This window comes from Cajanus cajan, chromosome 6 (assembly GCF_000230855.2).
Source record: "Cajanus cajan strain Asha chromosome 6, NIPB_CcT2T_4, whole genome shotgun sequence".
Taxonomy (NCBI): Eukaryota; Viridiplantae; Streptophyta; class Magnoliopsida; order Fabales; family Fabaceae; genus Cajanus; species Cajanus cajan.
The window spans coordinates 39,992,469-40,007,711 of record NC_138522.1 but is presented as its reverse complement, the minus strand read 5'-3'; the positions used below and the strand labels follow the sequence as shown (position 1 = coordinate 40,007,711).

At 33.8% G+C, this 15,243-nt stretch overlaps 1 protein-coding gene across 2 annotated transcripts; it reads left to right on the top strand.

The window, feature by feature from the left end:
- Positions 1 to 6,669: 6,669 nt before the first annotated feature.
- Positions 6,670 to 14,507, top strand: LOC109809571 (long chain acyl-CoA synthetase 9, chloroplastic). 2 transcript variants are annotated; one of them, XM_029273424.2, is made up of 12 exons: positions 6,670 to 7,350; positions 7,431 to 7,511; positions 9,748 to 10,017; positions 10,199 to 10,330; positions 10,452 to 10,625; positions 10,766 to 10,995; positions 11,365 to 11,482; positions 11,573 to 11,704; positions 12,170 to 12,304; positions 12,376 to 12,582; positions 13,385 to 13,603; positions 14,093 to 14,507. In XM_029273424.2, exons 1-11 carry the CDS (start codon positions 6,898 to 6,900, stop codon positions 13,553 to 13,555), a joined length of 2,103 nt encoding a protein of 700 aa, XP_029129257.1. In that variant the 5' UTR covers positions 6,670 to 6,897; the 3' UTR covers positions 13,556 to 13,603; positions 14,093 to 14,507. The 2 variants fall into 2 exon arrangements, with proteins under 2 accessions (XP_029129257.1, XP_020228499.1); XM_020372910.3 differs by lacking the exon at positions 14,093 to 14,507 and having other exon boundaries at positions 13,385 to 13,741.
- Positions 14,508 to 15,243: the final 736 nt, after the last annotated feature.

The window sequence follows — 15,243 nt, the reverse complement described above, 5'->3', positions numbered from 1 at the left end:
TTTGAATATTTCATTTCTTAGACTAGAGCGGAATACTACATAATACCTTAATTGAGATGTATATTAATAAAATATTAAATCATTTTAGGTTACTGTAAGATTTTAGAATTATAACTTACATAGTAATTTTTTTAAATTTAATGATAATATTTGGAGTATGCATATATGTATGTACGTACGCTCGTGACAAATTAAGTCAAATTTAGATTATGTTGGTAACCATCTTTTAATGTGACAGTATCGAACCTTGTTGGTTAAAGGTAGAATTTTGCATTCAATTAGCAAAAACGAAGGTAGCCATTCCACCATAAAGAAACACGTAGCAAACCAAACCGATAATTAAATTCATAATGAATACAATTTTATTTAACTTCTCAATTATGGTCACGGTTCTCATCATCAAACCTGCTGGAATGCAACCATCGTCACGAATATCATGTTGCTCAAGTATTTTACCACCATATCAGCTAGTAATATCTTTTTAATCATTGTAATAGGTATGCTATTTTTTTTTTCTTTTGAAATCGTAAGTTCTTCCCCCCAAAAAAATAGAAGGGTTCTTTTAATCTCTTATTGTTTCCAAATACATGAAATAATATAAACTCATTTGTAATAAATATTATGGCCTCAAAGTTATATGCCTAAAAATTCAAAACTAAGCAATCACATGATGTGTGCATGGCCTCAAAGCGGGATGAGATTGTCGTATAATATATAATCGGTTTTTCATAATAAAAAAACATCAATAAAAATAATTATCATAATAATTGTTAACATTGAATTTTGGAGAAAAATTAAAAAATTCATTAAAAAAATATTAACTTGAAAAACTTATAACTCATATAGGATCGAACTTGAGCATCAAATTAAAAGATTAAATTTAATCTAAATTATTTTAGTCCAATTCGTTAAAGCATGTGGATCATAATAGGTTGCTCGTAATGGTGGAGCAGTCCATTTTGCCAACTTTAGATGGGATAGAACTAAAAAAGAAAGATAATATAAAGAAATAAAACTTAAATTTAAAAGCATCTTCTTGTGTTTTTTTTGTTACAATAGCTAAAAAGAAGAAAGCAAAAAGAAAAAATGACATAAACGAAAGTAAATTACAGCCTGAACTCTTGTCCTCTAGCATCATCACTTAACAATTCTACAAGCTTTATATGCATCTCTTTTAGTTTTTCCAAACTTGATGTTGATAGTCCTTTCTTGGCAAAGAAGTCTATTGTTGCATTTCCCTCTTTAAACACATGTGATAAACTATAGTGACAATCTTGCCTCATCATCTAATGAATATAATTCACCTCACCGGCAAGAGAGTAATGATGTGGATTCACACTGTGAGATATCATTTGTATTATGTACTTAGAATCTGATTAGCAATGAACGTGAGAATTTTATATATTGTTGTCCATCTTTGAAAATCACGATCTATCTTCAAGATTAATCATGAACCACAAATTATCTTTTAACTTGGAACTTATATAATCACAATTATAAATAACTTGAGATGTGCGATAACACTATCCTTAAAGACTTATCTGTGTGATGTGTAAGTCTTCAGAGATATAACAGGTTATTCCTAATAGTGATTAGGGTATATCAAAACTAATAAGTTTTATATATGAGAATAACTCTAAAGCTTGATAGAAAAAAAAATGATGTGTAGAGAAGAGTCCAATAAAACCTAAAATATTATACACAAATTATCAAGTCCTCATTTTTTTTCCAGCTCTTATAAGTTTCATTTATCTCTTTTTGCTTGTGTGTTCTTTCCAAGAATCATAGTCATTAACAAACTTACACCAAAATTTTTAAATCTTACTAATTCTATATCATAGATTTGCCTCAATTCTTTTAAACTCACATTGCTTACACATATCACATCTCAACTTAAAGTGCTCACCAAAACTACAAGTCTAATTTAGTCTAAAAATCATGTATCAAAATCAAATTTAAACTTGCTTGTCATTCACTTTATTAAAATGATGACAATTAATTAATTGTTGTTGTACTCAATTGATTATTTTCACTTGTCTTTTAAATCAATTTGCAAGACTACCTGTTATCCTTCAATATTATACACAAATTAAAAATTAAAAGGAATAACATACCTTTATTTGGTTGTACAAGGTATCAACCAATTGCACATGATGACTATCTAATTTGTGGCAAGGATAATCCAGGAGCAATTTTGGGCCCACACCTTCTCCACTACTTCTTTGTCGATAACACTTTATCCAAATCATCACGAGCCAACTCAAAAGGAGGCTTAAATCATCAATTCGAGCATGCCATTTAATGTTTTCTATGGCCCCACCAAAATTCCTAAACGTCAACCAGAGGAACAATTAGAGCATAGTGATCAACGAGTATCAACAATTGTAACAAACCATGCATGCATTCCTCCAATTGATATTCTAGTGATTCCTATCCTAAAAGGGTTGGTTTTCCATGCAGAAATAAGTGCATCGTGATAGGTAGTTGCGTAGGAGCATGTTCTATGAGAATCAACATAAGTTATAATATATCCTCGCGAATCATACACCTTAAGTAATGGATGCTCAAACAAGATTGTTATGTAGCCCACAAATACCTTTCCTCATCTAACACGTCAGCAAATGGAACCGACACGGGTTGGTCTTGTTGAAAGGGGTTAACATGAGCGATGCTTTGAAGTCGAGGAACTCATCAACGTATGGTTCGCCACATTGAGGTGAGACGCAACCGTAAAATTAAGAAGAGAGTGAGGTAGTGAGAAAGGGGACTGCAAACCTAGCAAAATTGCACCCATTTTCTTTTACCAATTCTGTTTCTGTAACGAGCATAAGGCTAAGGAGGGGAACCATCCCTCAAAAGCCGGCCCAAGATGTTGGAGAACCTCCCGCCTTATAAGGCCTCCCTGGTAAGGAGACCTCCCCGATGTGGGACTTGTTACATTACCACCCCCTTCGAAAGCCAGCGTCCTCGATGGCTGCACTCCACGGTACTTTACTCACCGGTACTTCACTCGGCCCTTGCCGGTCAGAACCCTCCGGTGGTCAAAACCCTCCTCGATGGCTGCACTCCACGGTACTTTACTCACCGGTACTTCACTCGGCCCTTGCCGGTCAGAACCCTCCGGTGGTCAAAACCCTCCGTGGGTAGCCCTTCTCGATTTGGCTGGCTCTCAACGAAAGCACCATTGTAACGAGCATAAGGCTAAGGAGGGGAACCATCCCTCAAAAGCCGGCCCAAGAGGTTGGAGAACCTCCCGCCTTATAAGGCCTCCCTGGTAAGGAGACCTCCCCGATGTGGGACTTGTTACATTATACCACCCCCTTCGAAAGCCAGCGTCCTCGATGGCTGCACTCCACGGTACTTCACTCACCGGCACTTCACTCGGCCTTCTTGCCGGTCAGAACCCTCCGATGGTCAGAACCCTCCGTGGGTAGCCCTTCTCGATTTGGCTGGCTCTCAACGAGAGCACCATTGTAACGAGCATAAGGCTAAGGAGGGGAACCATCCCTCAAAAGCCGGCCCAAGAGGTTGGAGAACCTCCCGCCTTATAAGGCCTCCCTGGTAAGGAGACCTCCCCGATGTGGGACTTGTTACAGTTTCCTTATTATTATTGCAATCAAAAATAACAACCAATCAATGCTTCTATTAGGGAAAGGAAACTTGGCTCAGTAAAACACAAAAATTGCTAAAACTTTTCATGAATAACAATAAGTCTTTAAGATTATTATACATTATTATCCATCTTCGAGAATCATGATCTGTCTTTAAGATCAATCATAAATCACAAATTGTCTTATAACTTTGAACTTGTATAATTATAATTATAAATAACCAAAGATGTGTGATAACACTATCCTTAAAAATTGATTTGCATGATGCACAAGTCCCTCAAAATATAACATGTTTTTTTTAATAGTGATTGAAGTATAAGAACTAACAAATTTTATTTGTGAGAACAACCCAAAAGCTTGATAACAAAAGATGTGCAGAGAAAAACCCAATAAAACTTTATGAAATGTTGTATTTATATGAAAAGAAAAATTATTTCGCAAAACTATCTTAGATCAAGTTAATAGATTAAGAAGATAAGGTAACAATAATTCTTAGAAGACAAAGTTAAAGGGAGACTTAGTCTAAATAACCAAGTCAGGAAGACCAAACTTAATCAAAATATATTTTAGATAAAAATTAAATTAATTTATAATAATTTTCTAAACCTTAATTAAATAAACATACCTCCTTTGAAATATCACTCAAAATATACAATAAAAAATACCTTCTCTTAAAAAAATTTCAAACCTTTTACCAGAACTATGACTTCTATTCGAGTTTTATTGAAAATGCACATACCTCCCAAAAAATCTTCTTGTGTTTATAATATTGAAGAAAGAGTTTTTATTTTTTTATTTTTATTTTTATAATACCCATCTTCAACTTTCCAAATTAGTGAAAAAATTGTAAGAGAAAGTAGGATTTTGACCACAATTAAAAAAATATTTAGAACTTTTTTATATTAAAAAATTTATTTGTCATTTATAATTACATTTATTTGTTTTATTTAATCAATTTCCGTTTCTCATTTTGCTTTTATATTTAAACAAAAACATAACACTCAACCAAAACAGCCTCCAAAGGTGAGTTTGGACATGTCTCATTCATTTCCATTATCATTCTTCAACTATGACGTACCTCTTACCTTTTTTTGCACCTCGGTCGCGTACAAGACAACCCAAGTATTGCTAAGGCCCACGACCAACTTCTGAACTATCTGGTTTTCAATTTGGAGTTTACTTGTTGACCCAAAGAAAAAAAACAAAGTTGCTTTTGAAAAAGCCACCAAAACCAGTGCCACAATCTGACCCTAAAACTTGATTTTCCTTCAAAATCCCTCTAAGTCTCAGGCTTGGTTTAAATAGTTAGGCTTTTTTTTTGTCTTGTACTAAAAAAATGTTAAAGTTGATGATTTCCTCACCTTAATGCTTTTCTTTGTTGTGTGGTAAAAAAAAAACCATCCAACTTGAATGTGAATCTTGTTGCCCTATTTTCTTTCTTCTTTTGTTTTTTGTCTGAATCACCTCCAATAATTTTTTCTTGTTGCCCTTTTCGAGATGTCAAAGCCAACCTCCCACCTACTAATAACAAAACACTTTGAAGAGGAGGTAAAAAAATGATATATAAAAAATACACCAAAAAGAGTGGTTGAGTTACAACTTTTTTAGTTCCTTAAAATCTCATGTCAGAAATGTTAATTTTTTTTATTTGACTTATTATTTAAAAATATTATTACTAGTAAATAATGTTTCATAAGAATTTTTTTTACAAAATTGTTCTTATGTGAAATTTGAAAAATTAACTTTCTCAAGTTAAATAAAGTTTTTATTATGGTATAAACATAATTTTTTTATTATGATAAAAATATTGGGTTATCATCGTGAATTCATTTAATTTAATAAATAATTAAAGCTGTTAACAAAGTTTTATTAAAACTTAATGTATAATTTTTTTATTCTTAAGAAATATATACACACCTAAAAATATTTATGACAAATCAAATAAATTTTAGTCATTTTTAATTATCATACGAGATTATGATTTTTCAATATAATTTTTTTTTTCATTTTATCAAGGGCACTCTAAAAATAGTTAATCAAATTATTAAAAAAATTGTGTATTGTATGAACACATGCTAGCTCAAATATAAAATAGTTTGCATGTTTCACATATGTCACAATATTAATTTGCTTGGGGTAAAAGTAGAAATAAGTTGGTTTTGAAAATCATATAATCAATCATAGCGTTCTTCCTTTGATCATTCATTTAGTTTACTTTTAAAACCTATCCAAAAACAATTTATTTCATTTTGAATTGTTTTCTTTTATGTTATGTAGAGTATCCTTTGGTAAAAAACTAAAGATTAATATCATTTGAAATTTTATTTAGGATGCTTACATCTTTAAATAAATATTTTTTCATGTATATAGACATGTGGATTAAATCCTTCACAATATATATGACTATTTGTCAACTAGCTATAACCACATCATGTGAGTAAAATTATATTGGCTTTTGATCTTTGAAAAAGAGTATGCAAATATTAAAATAAATAATGAGATACTCAAATTAGTAAAAAATCAAAAGTTGCATCTCATGTATAACTCATGACATAGTTAAAAGTGTCATTCCAATTGTAAGAATAATCTTCTAAATAAGAAATACACAACAATGAACAAAAATATAATTTGTACTAGTTTTTGAATACACGGACATGTAATTAATTATTGAATAATTTCAGTTACACAACAGACTTATTTAGTTTGAGTTAGATCAATTTTCAACTTATAATATGAAATATGATCAACCCAATATTTTTTTTTCCAGATTTTTAATGTCTTCGATTATCATTTTTCAATATAGTTAAATTGAATCAGTTATGACTACTATAGTAAATTTAGAGGTACAATTGAAATGATTTAACATTATTATAGTCGTTACAATGTTTTGAACCGGTAAGAAGTTTGGATTAGTTGTTGAATACAGTTAGTTAAAAATTTGAGAACAGTATAATTTATTTGAGAGTGGTAGTAATTTTGTTTTTATTTGCATAAACCTAAAATTAATGTGAAAAAAAAAATTATATATATAAGTAACCAGTAACAAACCGTAACAAACTAGTAACCGTATGAGATTCTAAAATTCCAAATCTGATTTCCCTTTGGACTCTCCGCTTCGGTGCAGTCAGTAACCATCACATTCACAGCATTTCCCACTTCCTTTGATTCCAACGCAACTTCATTACCACACTCTCTCTCTCACACGATTCGTTCCTCCGAATTCTGAAAACACCGATAACCGCTTCCTCCGATCACGTTGCTTCGAATCGACCTGATTGGATCAACGATGAACGCCTACATTGCTGGCCTCGTCGTTCCTCTCATCGTCCTCCTCTACCGCAGCCGCAATTCCGCCAACCGCAAGCGCCGCGGCTTGCCCGCCGCTGACGCCGCCGGCGAGCCCGGTTTCGCGGTGCGGAACCACCGCTTCGCCTCGCCGCTGAGTTCGGCGTGGCAGGGCGTGGCGACGCTTGCGGAGCTCTTCGAGAGCGCATGCAGGGAGCACCGTGAGCGCGTCTTGCTCGGCACGCGCATTCTTATCCAGCGTGACACTGATACAGCTGCGGACGGTAGAATCATAGAGAAGCTTGAACTCGGAGAATACAAGTGGCTCACCTACGGCGAAGTCTTTGAATCCGTCTCCAGTTTCGCCTCCGGTTTGGCCATGCTCGGTCACCGCAGGGAAGAGCGCGTGGCTATCTACGCTGACACCAGAGACCGTTGGTTTATTGCACTGCAGGTGTTTGTTTGTTTCTCTTTCCGATTCGAACGGTTTTACGTTCTACTTTTGTGTTTCTAATGGTTTTGTTTATTCTTTAGGGTTGCTTCAGGAGGAACGTGACTGTTGTGACTATATACGCGTCGTTGGGAGAGGAAGCTTTGTGTCACTCGTTGAATGAGGTTTGCGCTCTGTTTGCGCGCCGTCACTCATTGCACACTGAAAAGTTTTATTGCTATATATTATGGCCTTGCTTGTTTACTCAGAATCAGTTTTCAATTTTTTTTAATTTGTTTGTCCGGTGATCACGTTTAAAACCGTTTGACTCCTGAACACATTGCTGTTTTCTAAAGTTTGTTCAATGAACTCTTGAAGAAAACAGAAACAGAGGATGCAAAAAAAATCTCCCGAATGTTTCTGGTTTTCGAAACACTTGTTTTGGAAACAATTTTCCAAACTTAATAAATTTTGGATAAGAAAGTGATTGTTGAGTATCTCTCTGATTATGCTACCTTGGCTGTGCAGTTGCAATGTGGTTCATATGTTTAGTATTAATAGGTAGAATTGGATCCTCTTGACCTTTGACTGTATACTAGTATGAAAATTTTTTGGCAGATGAGAGAAGGAACTGCAACTTTCAAAACATTGAATTAGATATAGTTGTCCTCTTGGTATGATGGAAAATAGAAAAAGAGGATGGAGATGAAATTCAAATTCTGAAGTTATACATTTCCTTTAATGTCTTTAGCATGTATAGGGGTGTATCATATGAGATTGACATTCTTACATGAGAATAAGAATGTTCAATCTCAAATTCTCAACCCTTAGATTTAAAGAGTTAATTAAAATCACTAAAAAAATTGCCACCATCTCCATCGACTTGGTAATGATAGTGATGGTAGTGGTGATAGTAGTTATGATGATGATAGTAATGGTAGTGGTAATGGTAGTAGTGATGGTGACATTGATTCTTATGGTGGTATTGATGACGATGGTCATGATAATGATAAAGAAAGTGACAATAATGATGACGATGGCAACCACCACTACAACCATGATTGCCATTGTCGCCATCATCACTACTGGTGACAATGACGATTGTGTTAATGATTTTAATTATTGTTTTAATTAAAGGATTGTGATTGATCATTTTCATTTTCATGTAAGAAGGTCCTTCTCCTATGATACGCTCCTCTCCCCCCTTACGTCAGAATAAGAATGATTAGTTTCAACCTTTAGATTTAAATAAATGGTATAAATTTAAAGACTTAAAATCACAAACACAATTGTTTCCATCACCATTGCCTTGGTAATGATAGTAGTGATGGTGGTTGTAATAGTGGTTGTGATGACGGTAGTAATAGTAATAATGATAATGCAAGTGACAACAATGATGGCAATGACAACCATTACTATAATCATGATTGCTAATGTCGCCACCATCACTATTAGTGATTGTGTTAATGATTTTAAGTAAATCTTTTAGTCAAAGGGTTGAGATTGATCATCCTCATTCTCTCATCAGAAAGTCCTCCTGTGATACGCCCCTCCCCCCCCCCCCCCCCCCTCTCTCTCTCTTTATATATATAATTATATATATATGTGTGTGTGTGTGTGTGCTGGTAGCAATAGTAGAACAATAGATGGCTAGCACCATTCTCTTACAGTCAAAGCATCATCACAACTAGTCAAAGCATGAACGGCTTCTCAAAATTCCTCACCTTCTCCTCTCCTAAACTCCTACTGTGCAAACATATAAATGGCTAGCACCATTCTCTTAAAGTCAGTCTTAATAATGAGTTTTGAATTTTGTTGGGGAAAACAGATGTGATATTGTTTATTATATTAATTAACAGCCAACAATGGGAAGTTACAGGAAGTTACCTGTAATCTTACATGGACAACTGTACTTAATCTGGTGAGGTTAAAGGAAGGAGGGGTGGGATGGGAGGCTGATAGATGGGAGCTACATGCTGGATGCTTAAGAACTCAATATTTTATTATTAATTATCTAAAACAGAAACAATTGGAACAAAAAACCTTCAGGCGGAGGGGATCTTTTAAGTAAACTAAGGTATTAATTATTTTCCCTTTTCTCACGATGAAGTTCTTGATTTTAGTCTCAACCTCATTTCCCTTGTTTTCATTTATAACTTGTTTGTAGAACGTCATTCAACCGCTCAACATACCATTCTGGTGTTTAATTTAATGGTCAAAAATTCAACTCTGTTTCATTATATATTTGTAAATTTAGCTGTAAATTCTTCTTAATATTTAGATTAACTCTTTTTTTTTTTGGAATTTTGTCTATGCTTTGCAAACGGTTTACTAAAAATTGATATGCTTCTTCTGATCTTCTCATCATTTTACTTCATGCGTTTGTTTTTTTGGTAATCTAACTAGCAAAATCTGTGCCAGACAGAGGTTACAACTGTGATTTGTGGGCGCAAAGAATTGAAATCACTAGGAAAAGTTGGTGGTCAACTTGACACAGTGAAACGTGTGATATGCATGGACGACGATATCCCATTTGTTTTCTCGTCTGATGATGCCCAGAATGGCTGGACAAGCACTTCCTTTGCTGACGTTGAGAGGCTTGGTAGAGAAAATCCTGTTGAGGCTGATTTACCCCTTTCAGCGGATGTTGCGGTTATAATGTACACAAGTGGAAGTACAGGATTGCCCAAGGTTTAAAAATGTCTGAGACATTTTGTTTTCCAATGTTAACTGTTCATATCATATCACCGGATTTACTCTCCTAACTTGTAGTTTAGAATCAAGACGGGACCATTTTTTCTTAATTTTTTAATCTTTTTTCTCTCCCGTTCTTTTTTGTTGTACTATTTCTTGAGTTTCTTTCTTTTCATAGGGTGTGATGATGACACATGGCAATGTCCTGGCAACAGTCTCTGCTGTAATGACAATAGTTCCTAACCTTGGGCCAAAGGATGTCTATCTAGCATACTTACCGATGGCTCATATCCTTGAATTAGTAGCTGAGGTATGTGTTTCTACTTCAGAGCGTGGATCGAATAAGTATTCAGTTTAATGTGCATTTTTTATTGTGTTCTATTTTCCTCTTTTTTCTTGCATGTTTTGACGAACTCAAATACTTGTTTTAGAATTTGATTGCAGCTGTTGGAGGTTCTATAGGATATGGATCTGCTTTGACTTTAACTGATACATCAAGCAAAGTAAAAGAGGGGAAAACAGGGGATGCCACTGAATTGATGCCAACTGTGATGGCAGCTGTACCAGCAATTCTTGATCGTGTACGTGATGGAGTGCTCAGGAAGGTATTTTATTTATGATGGTATTGAATAATACACTCCTACATATCAATATTATGCGCTGATGTCTTTGTGTTAGTGAGCTTGTTGAACAAACCTTAGTTTAGGTATACAGTCAGTGTAGTAACTCAGCCCTAACCGTGCAGGTAAATGCAAAGGGAGGATTGTCAAAGAAATTGTTTGATTTAGCCTATGCACGAAGGTTGCATGCAATTAATGGTAGCTGGTTTGGTGCTTGGGGGTTGGAAAAAGCTCTATGGAATTTTCTTGTGTTCAAAAAGGTTCAGGCAATTTTGGGTGGTCGCATCCGGTTTATACTGTGTGGTGGTGCTCCCCTCTCTGGTGATACTCAAAGATTTATCAATATTTGTCTTGGGTCGGTATTGTTGCGTTGTCAATTTTTTTTCTTCCGTAAATAAAAGAAATATAACGGAGTGAAACATAATAGCAGAGCATAAGATTTTCTCCTGATGAAACCAAAAAAAAGAGCCAACAATACAGAAGTTCTGATTAAACAAGAAACACGCGGCTTGATGGTTGATATCAACAATAATTCTCACTTTGTGAGTTTGCTTATTTTTCTTGGAAAATTCAAGGCCTATAAATTGGCCTTCTAAAAGAAATAATACTATATTTATTCTAGAATTGTCTAGCTTTATCATGCACTTTTTTTTTTTCTGTTTTGCTTTACAGATTTCCTGTATTATCTTTTTCTATCACATTTATATTTGATTGTCATTTTCAGTGCTCCTATAGGTCAAGGATATGGTCTCACAGAAACTTGTGCTGGTGGGACATTCTCTGATTTCGATGATACATCTGTTGGCCGTGTTGGGCCACCTCTTCCTTGCTCATATATTAAGGTTGAATTGATCAGATGAAATCCACCTCCATACATTTTAATCTCAAGGGATATCTACAAACATAAATGGTACTTTTTTTTTTTTGCTCAGCTAATTGACTGGCCTGAAGGTGGATATTCAACCAATGACTCACCAATGCCGCGTGGTGAAATTGTAATTGGTGGTCCAAATGTCACTCTTGGGTACTTCAAAAATGAAGAAAAAACAAAAGAATCTTACAAGGTATTGCTATATGTTCTCTTCTCTTTCTTTTGGGGGATCACTTATGATTTTCCACCATTGTCATGTCAATGATATTTCTTATCAGACACAACCATTCCCGAATCTTCACATGACAACCTAAGCAGTAAGCATTTAGGAGAGTTGGTCCCGAGTGTAATATCAAAGCTTATATAACCAAATGACTAGATTAGGTGTTTGTTACTCACCGCCTCCATTCTTCAAAATATCAAATTTAAACACAAGTAGATGGGCCTGTGCATCATTATCCATTCTTTAAGCCCAAAGTGCTCTGAGGTGATGTGTTAAACATAGAAGCATTAATGAAATTTCATGTAACTGTTAAGCTTTTAGAAGACCTGTTCGTGACAATTCTGCTAAGTCATGTTGAAATTTGGGATATGGTGACCTTTTTTTTTATTTTACTTATATATATATATATATATTTACTTTTCTTTTGTTATATAGGTTGATGAAAGGGGAATGAGGTGGTTCTACACCGGTGACATAGGGAGATTTCATAAAGATGGTTGCCTTGAGATCATTGATCGGAAAAAGGACATAGTTAAACTGCAGCATGGAGAATATGTGTCATTGGGAAAGGTATGCATGCTTGTTTGTGGAAAGCACTGCTCTCAAGTTTCAATATTTAATGAATAATTTATTAAATACAGGTTGAGGCAGCTCTTCTTGCCAGCCCCTTCTTAGACAACATCATGGTGCATGCTGATCCGTTTCATAACTTCTGTGTGGCACTCGTGGCAGTTTCTCGTCCCGCACTGGAGCAATGGGCTTCAGAGCAAGGCATTGCTTATTCTAATATTTCAGAATTGTGCAGGAAAGAAGAAGCTATGAAGGAGGTGAATGCATCACTTCTAAAGGTATGCTTTTTGTATCAAAGTTACTTTATGACTTAGTAGTTATGTTTTGTAAAGAAAATTCAGTTTTAGAAAGTACATTTGTCTAAATCAACAGTGAAATCTAAAGTTAAGGTTAACCGAGTCAGCTTTGAGGTTAACGGCACCTTTTCATCTAATATGCTTGTTTAATTAGTTGGAACTTGGACAATAAGGAATTATGAAACAATGTTTAAAGTGTTTTTTAACCATCTACCTGGCCCTTCCATCTCATTTTTTTCCCTGTCTATTTTCTAATTTTCCATTTTTCACTAGATCAAACAAGCATTACCTTAATTTGGTAGATACAAATTCATGGCATGCATGGGGGGAAAAATAGGGAGGTCAGGTAGGTCTTTTGCTTGTGAATATGATGAGTATGGTTCAATGTCTTGGAAAGCTCTTTTTTTTTTCTTTTTTTTTTTTTTTTCGTTTTCAAATGAGAAGAATAAGATATTGAAATTATCTTGTTTATTTTGACAACGAGACTTATTTTTTCAATCAGTAATAGATCCGTCAATAAGATAAAATATTTTTAGTAAGGTCATGGAGGTAAGATAAACATGCATGCTGGTGAAAATGCCTTTACCTTTGATTGTAAAAGAAACCGGGGGCCTACATTTAGTTGTAAAGTTCAATTTTGTGCCCTGCAATGTAAACTGGTATGCATTGGAAGTTTGGAACTCATGTTTTTTTATTAAAAATGATTTTAAATTGATATCCAAACATAATTGTTACAAATGCTGTAATGTCATTCCTTTTTCTCACTTCCATAAACCATTTCCAGGAAGCAAAGGCGGCTCGTTTGGAAAAATTTGAGATTCCTGCAAAAATTAAGTTGGTTTCTGACCCATGGACTCCTGAATCTGGCCTAGTCACTGCAGCTCTTAAGCTCAAGAGAGAGATAATTAGAAAGACTTTTCAAGAAGACCTCTCAAAGTTATACACCTCAGACTAGACCGAATCTGGATCTCGTTACCCTTCCAAGTGAATAAACTACTTTTAGGTTGTGAGCTAAACTACTTTTGTTGGCATTTAGCATGTGTTTAGATGAAGAATTTAGAAATGAAAATTTTGAAAATTTGAAATTTATATTACTTTAATTTCAATTTTTATAATTAGATATTTTGTTTTCATAAATCAATTTAAATGTCTCAAATTTTAAAGTTGGATAAGATAATTTAATTTTTACTATTGGCAAAATAGATTTTAATATATATTTAAAAATTTAAGATTAATTTTATAAAACTAAATATTAACTAATGTTTAAATATTTAATAATTTAAAAATAGACTATAGCAAATCTGGATTTGGTTACTCGACCAAGTGAAATAAATTACTTTTGTACATTAATTCCCCCCAAACAAAACGTCAATTGAATTGAAAGACAAAGACACATGGATTGGATTGAATGTAAGAAAGTGTACTTGGTGGTACGTTGTAACAGAAAAATTGAAAGAACATATAATCTCTTTACACGCGGGTGCGGTTGCAGGTGGCGATGTAGAGCAGCGACAAGACCCTCTTGCCGGCGAGGAAGTGGCGGGTTGGGGTTTTGTTAAACTCGGAATGTGGATTCCACCATTCACGCTTTGTATTCTTTCAGCTTCAGCTTCAGCTTCAGGTGCAGTGCAATCAGTGCCTTTTTCGTATCATGGTCCCGTCTGAACTCGAAGCTTATCAGCTTCATAGCAGAGAGATGATGATATCCACCTAAATTGCAAAATCAAGGTAGTGACGACAAGGGGTTCAACAAAACGAATGATACCAACCGGTTACGAGTAATTAATCAATTAACCTTGCTCATTGAATATTTAATTATACAACTTAACAGTTGCGGTGCTGATTTTTCTAAGGGCAATTGGAATTTCCTTTTCAGAAATGCTCACTCTCTACCACACATTATTTAACGAGAGACTCGTTTATAATCTCTTAGTTTATAATAAATGTTAATTAATAATAATGTTTTAGTCTTTTAGAAAATGTGACGCCAGTGTTTATTTTTATTTTCAACAATCGCTAGTATTCTATTAATTCAGCTCGGCTTGAAGTTAATTTTGATGATTTTAATAATTAAACTCGATATATTTATATATAAAAGAGACTAGTCATGCACAATTCAAACATGATATAAATCCATCCTCAAAAAAAAAAAAATATATATATATATATATATATTATTTTTTAAATTTTAAATTTTTTATTTTATTTTTTTTAAATAATGCAAGTTGTCTTTTTTAAAAATAATTATTAATGAATAATGATTGTAATTGAATCAAAGTTCGGTTCATTTTAAATATTTAACTAAATGAAACATAATTGATTTGAAGTGGGTTTATTGTTATTCTTTTTTGTTTTATTTTGTTTGAAGTTTTAGTAGTTCTTATTTCTTTTAATTTGATTGTCATTTTATAATATTAATATAATACTAAATATTTTTTATTTGTCATACTCTTAATTATTATTAATGAGACAACTTATATCAATCTTAGTAACCTCAACTTGTATTTAGAACTCACATGTACGAATAGTATTTGGTCACAATCATAATTAAAAAAAATGAAGTATATAATTAGTTCAATTAATTCAAAATCATAATATTTTTAAAATCAGATTGATGATTAAATTAGTGAAAACACTAATTAA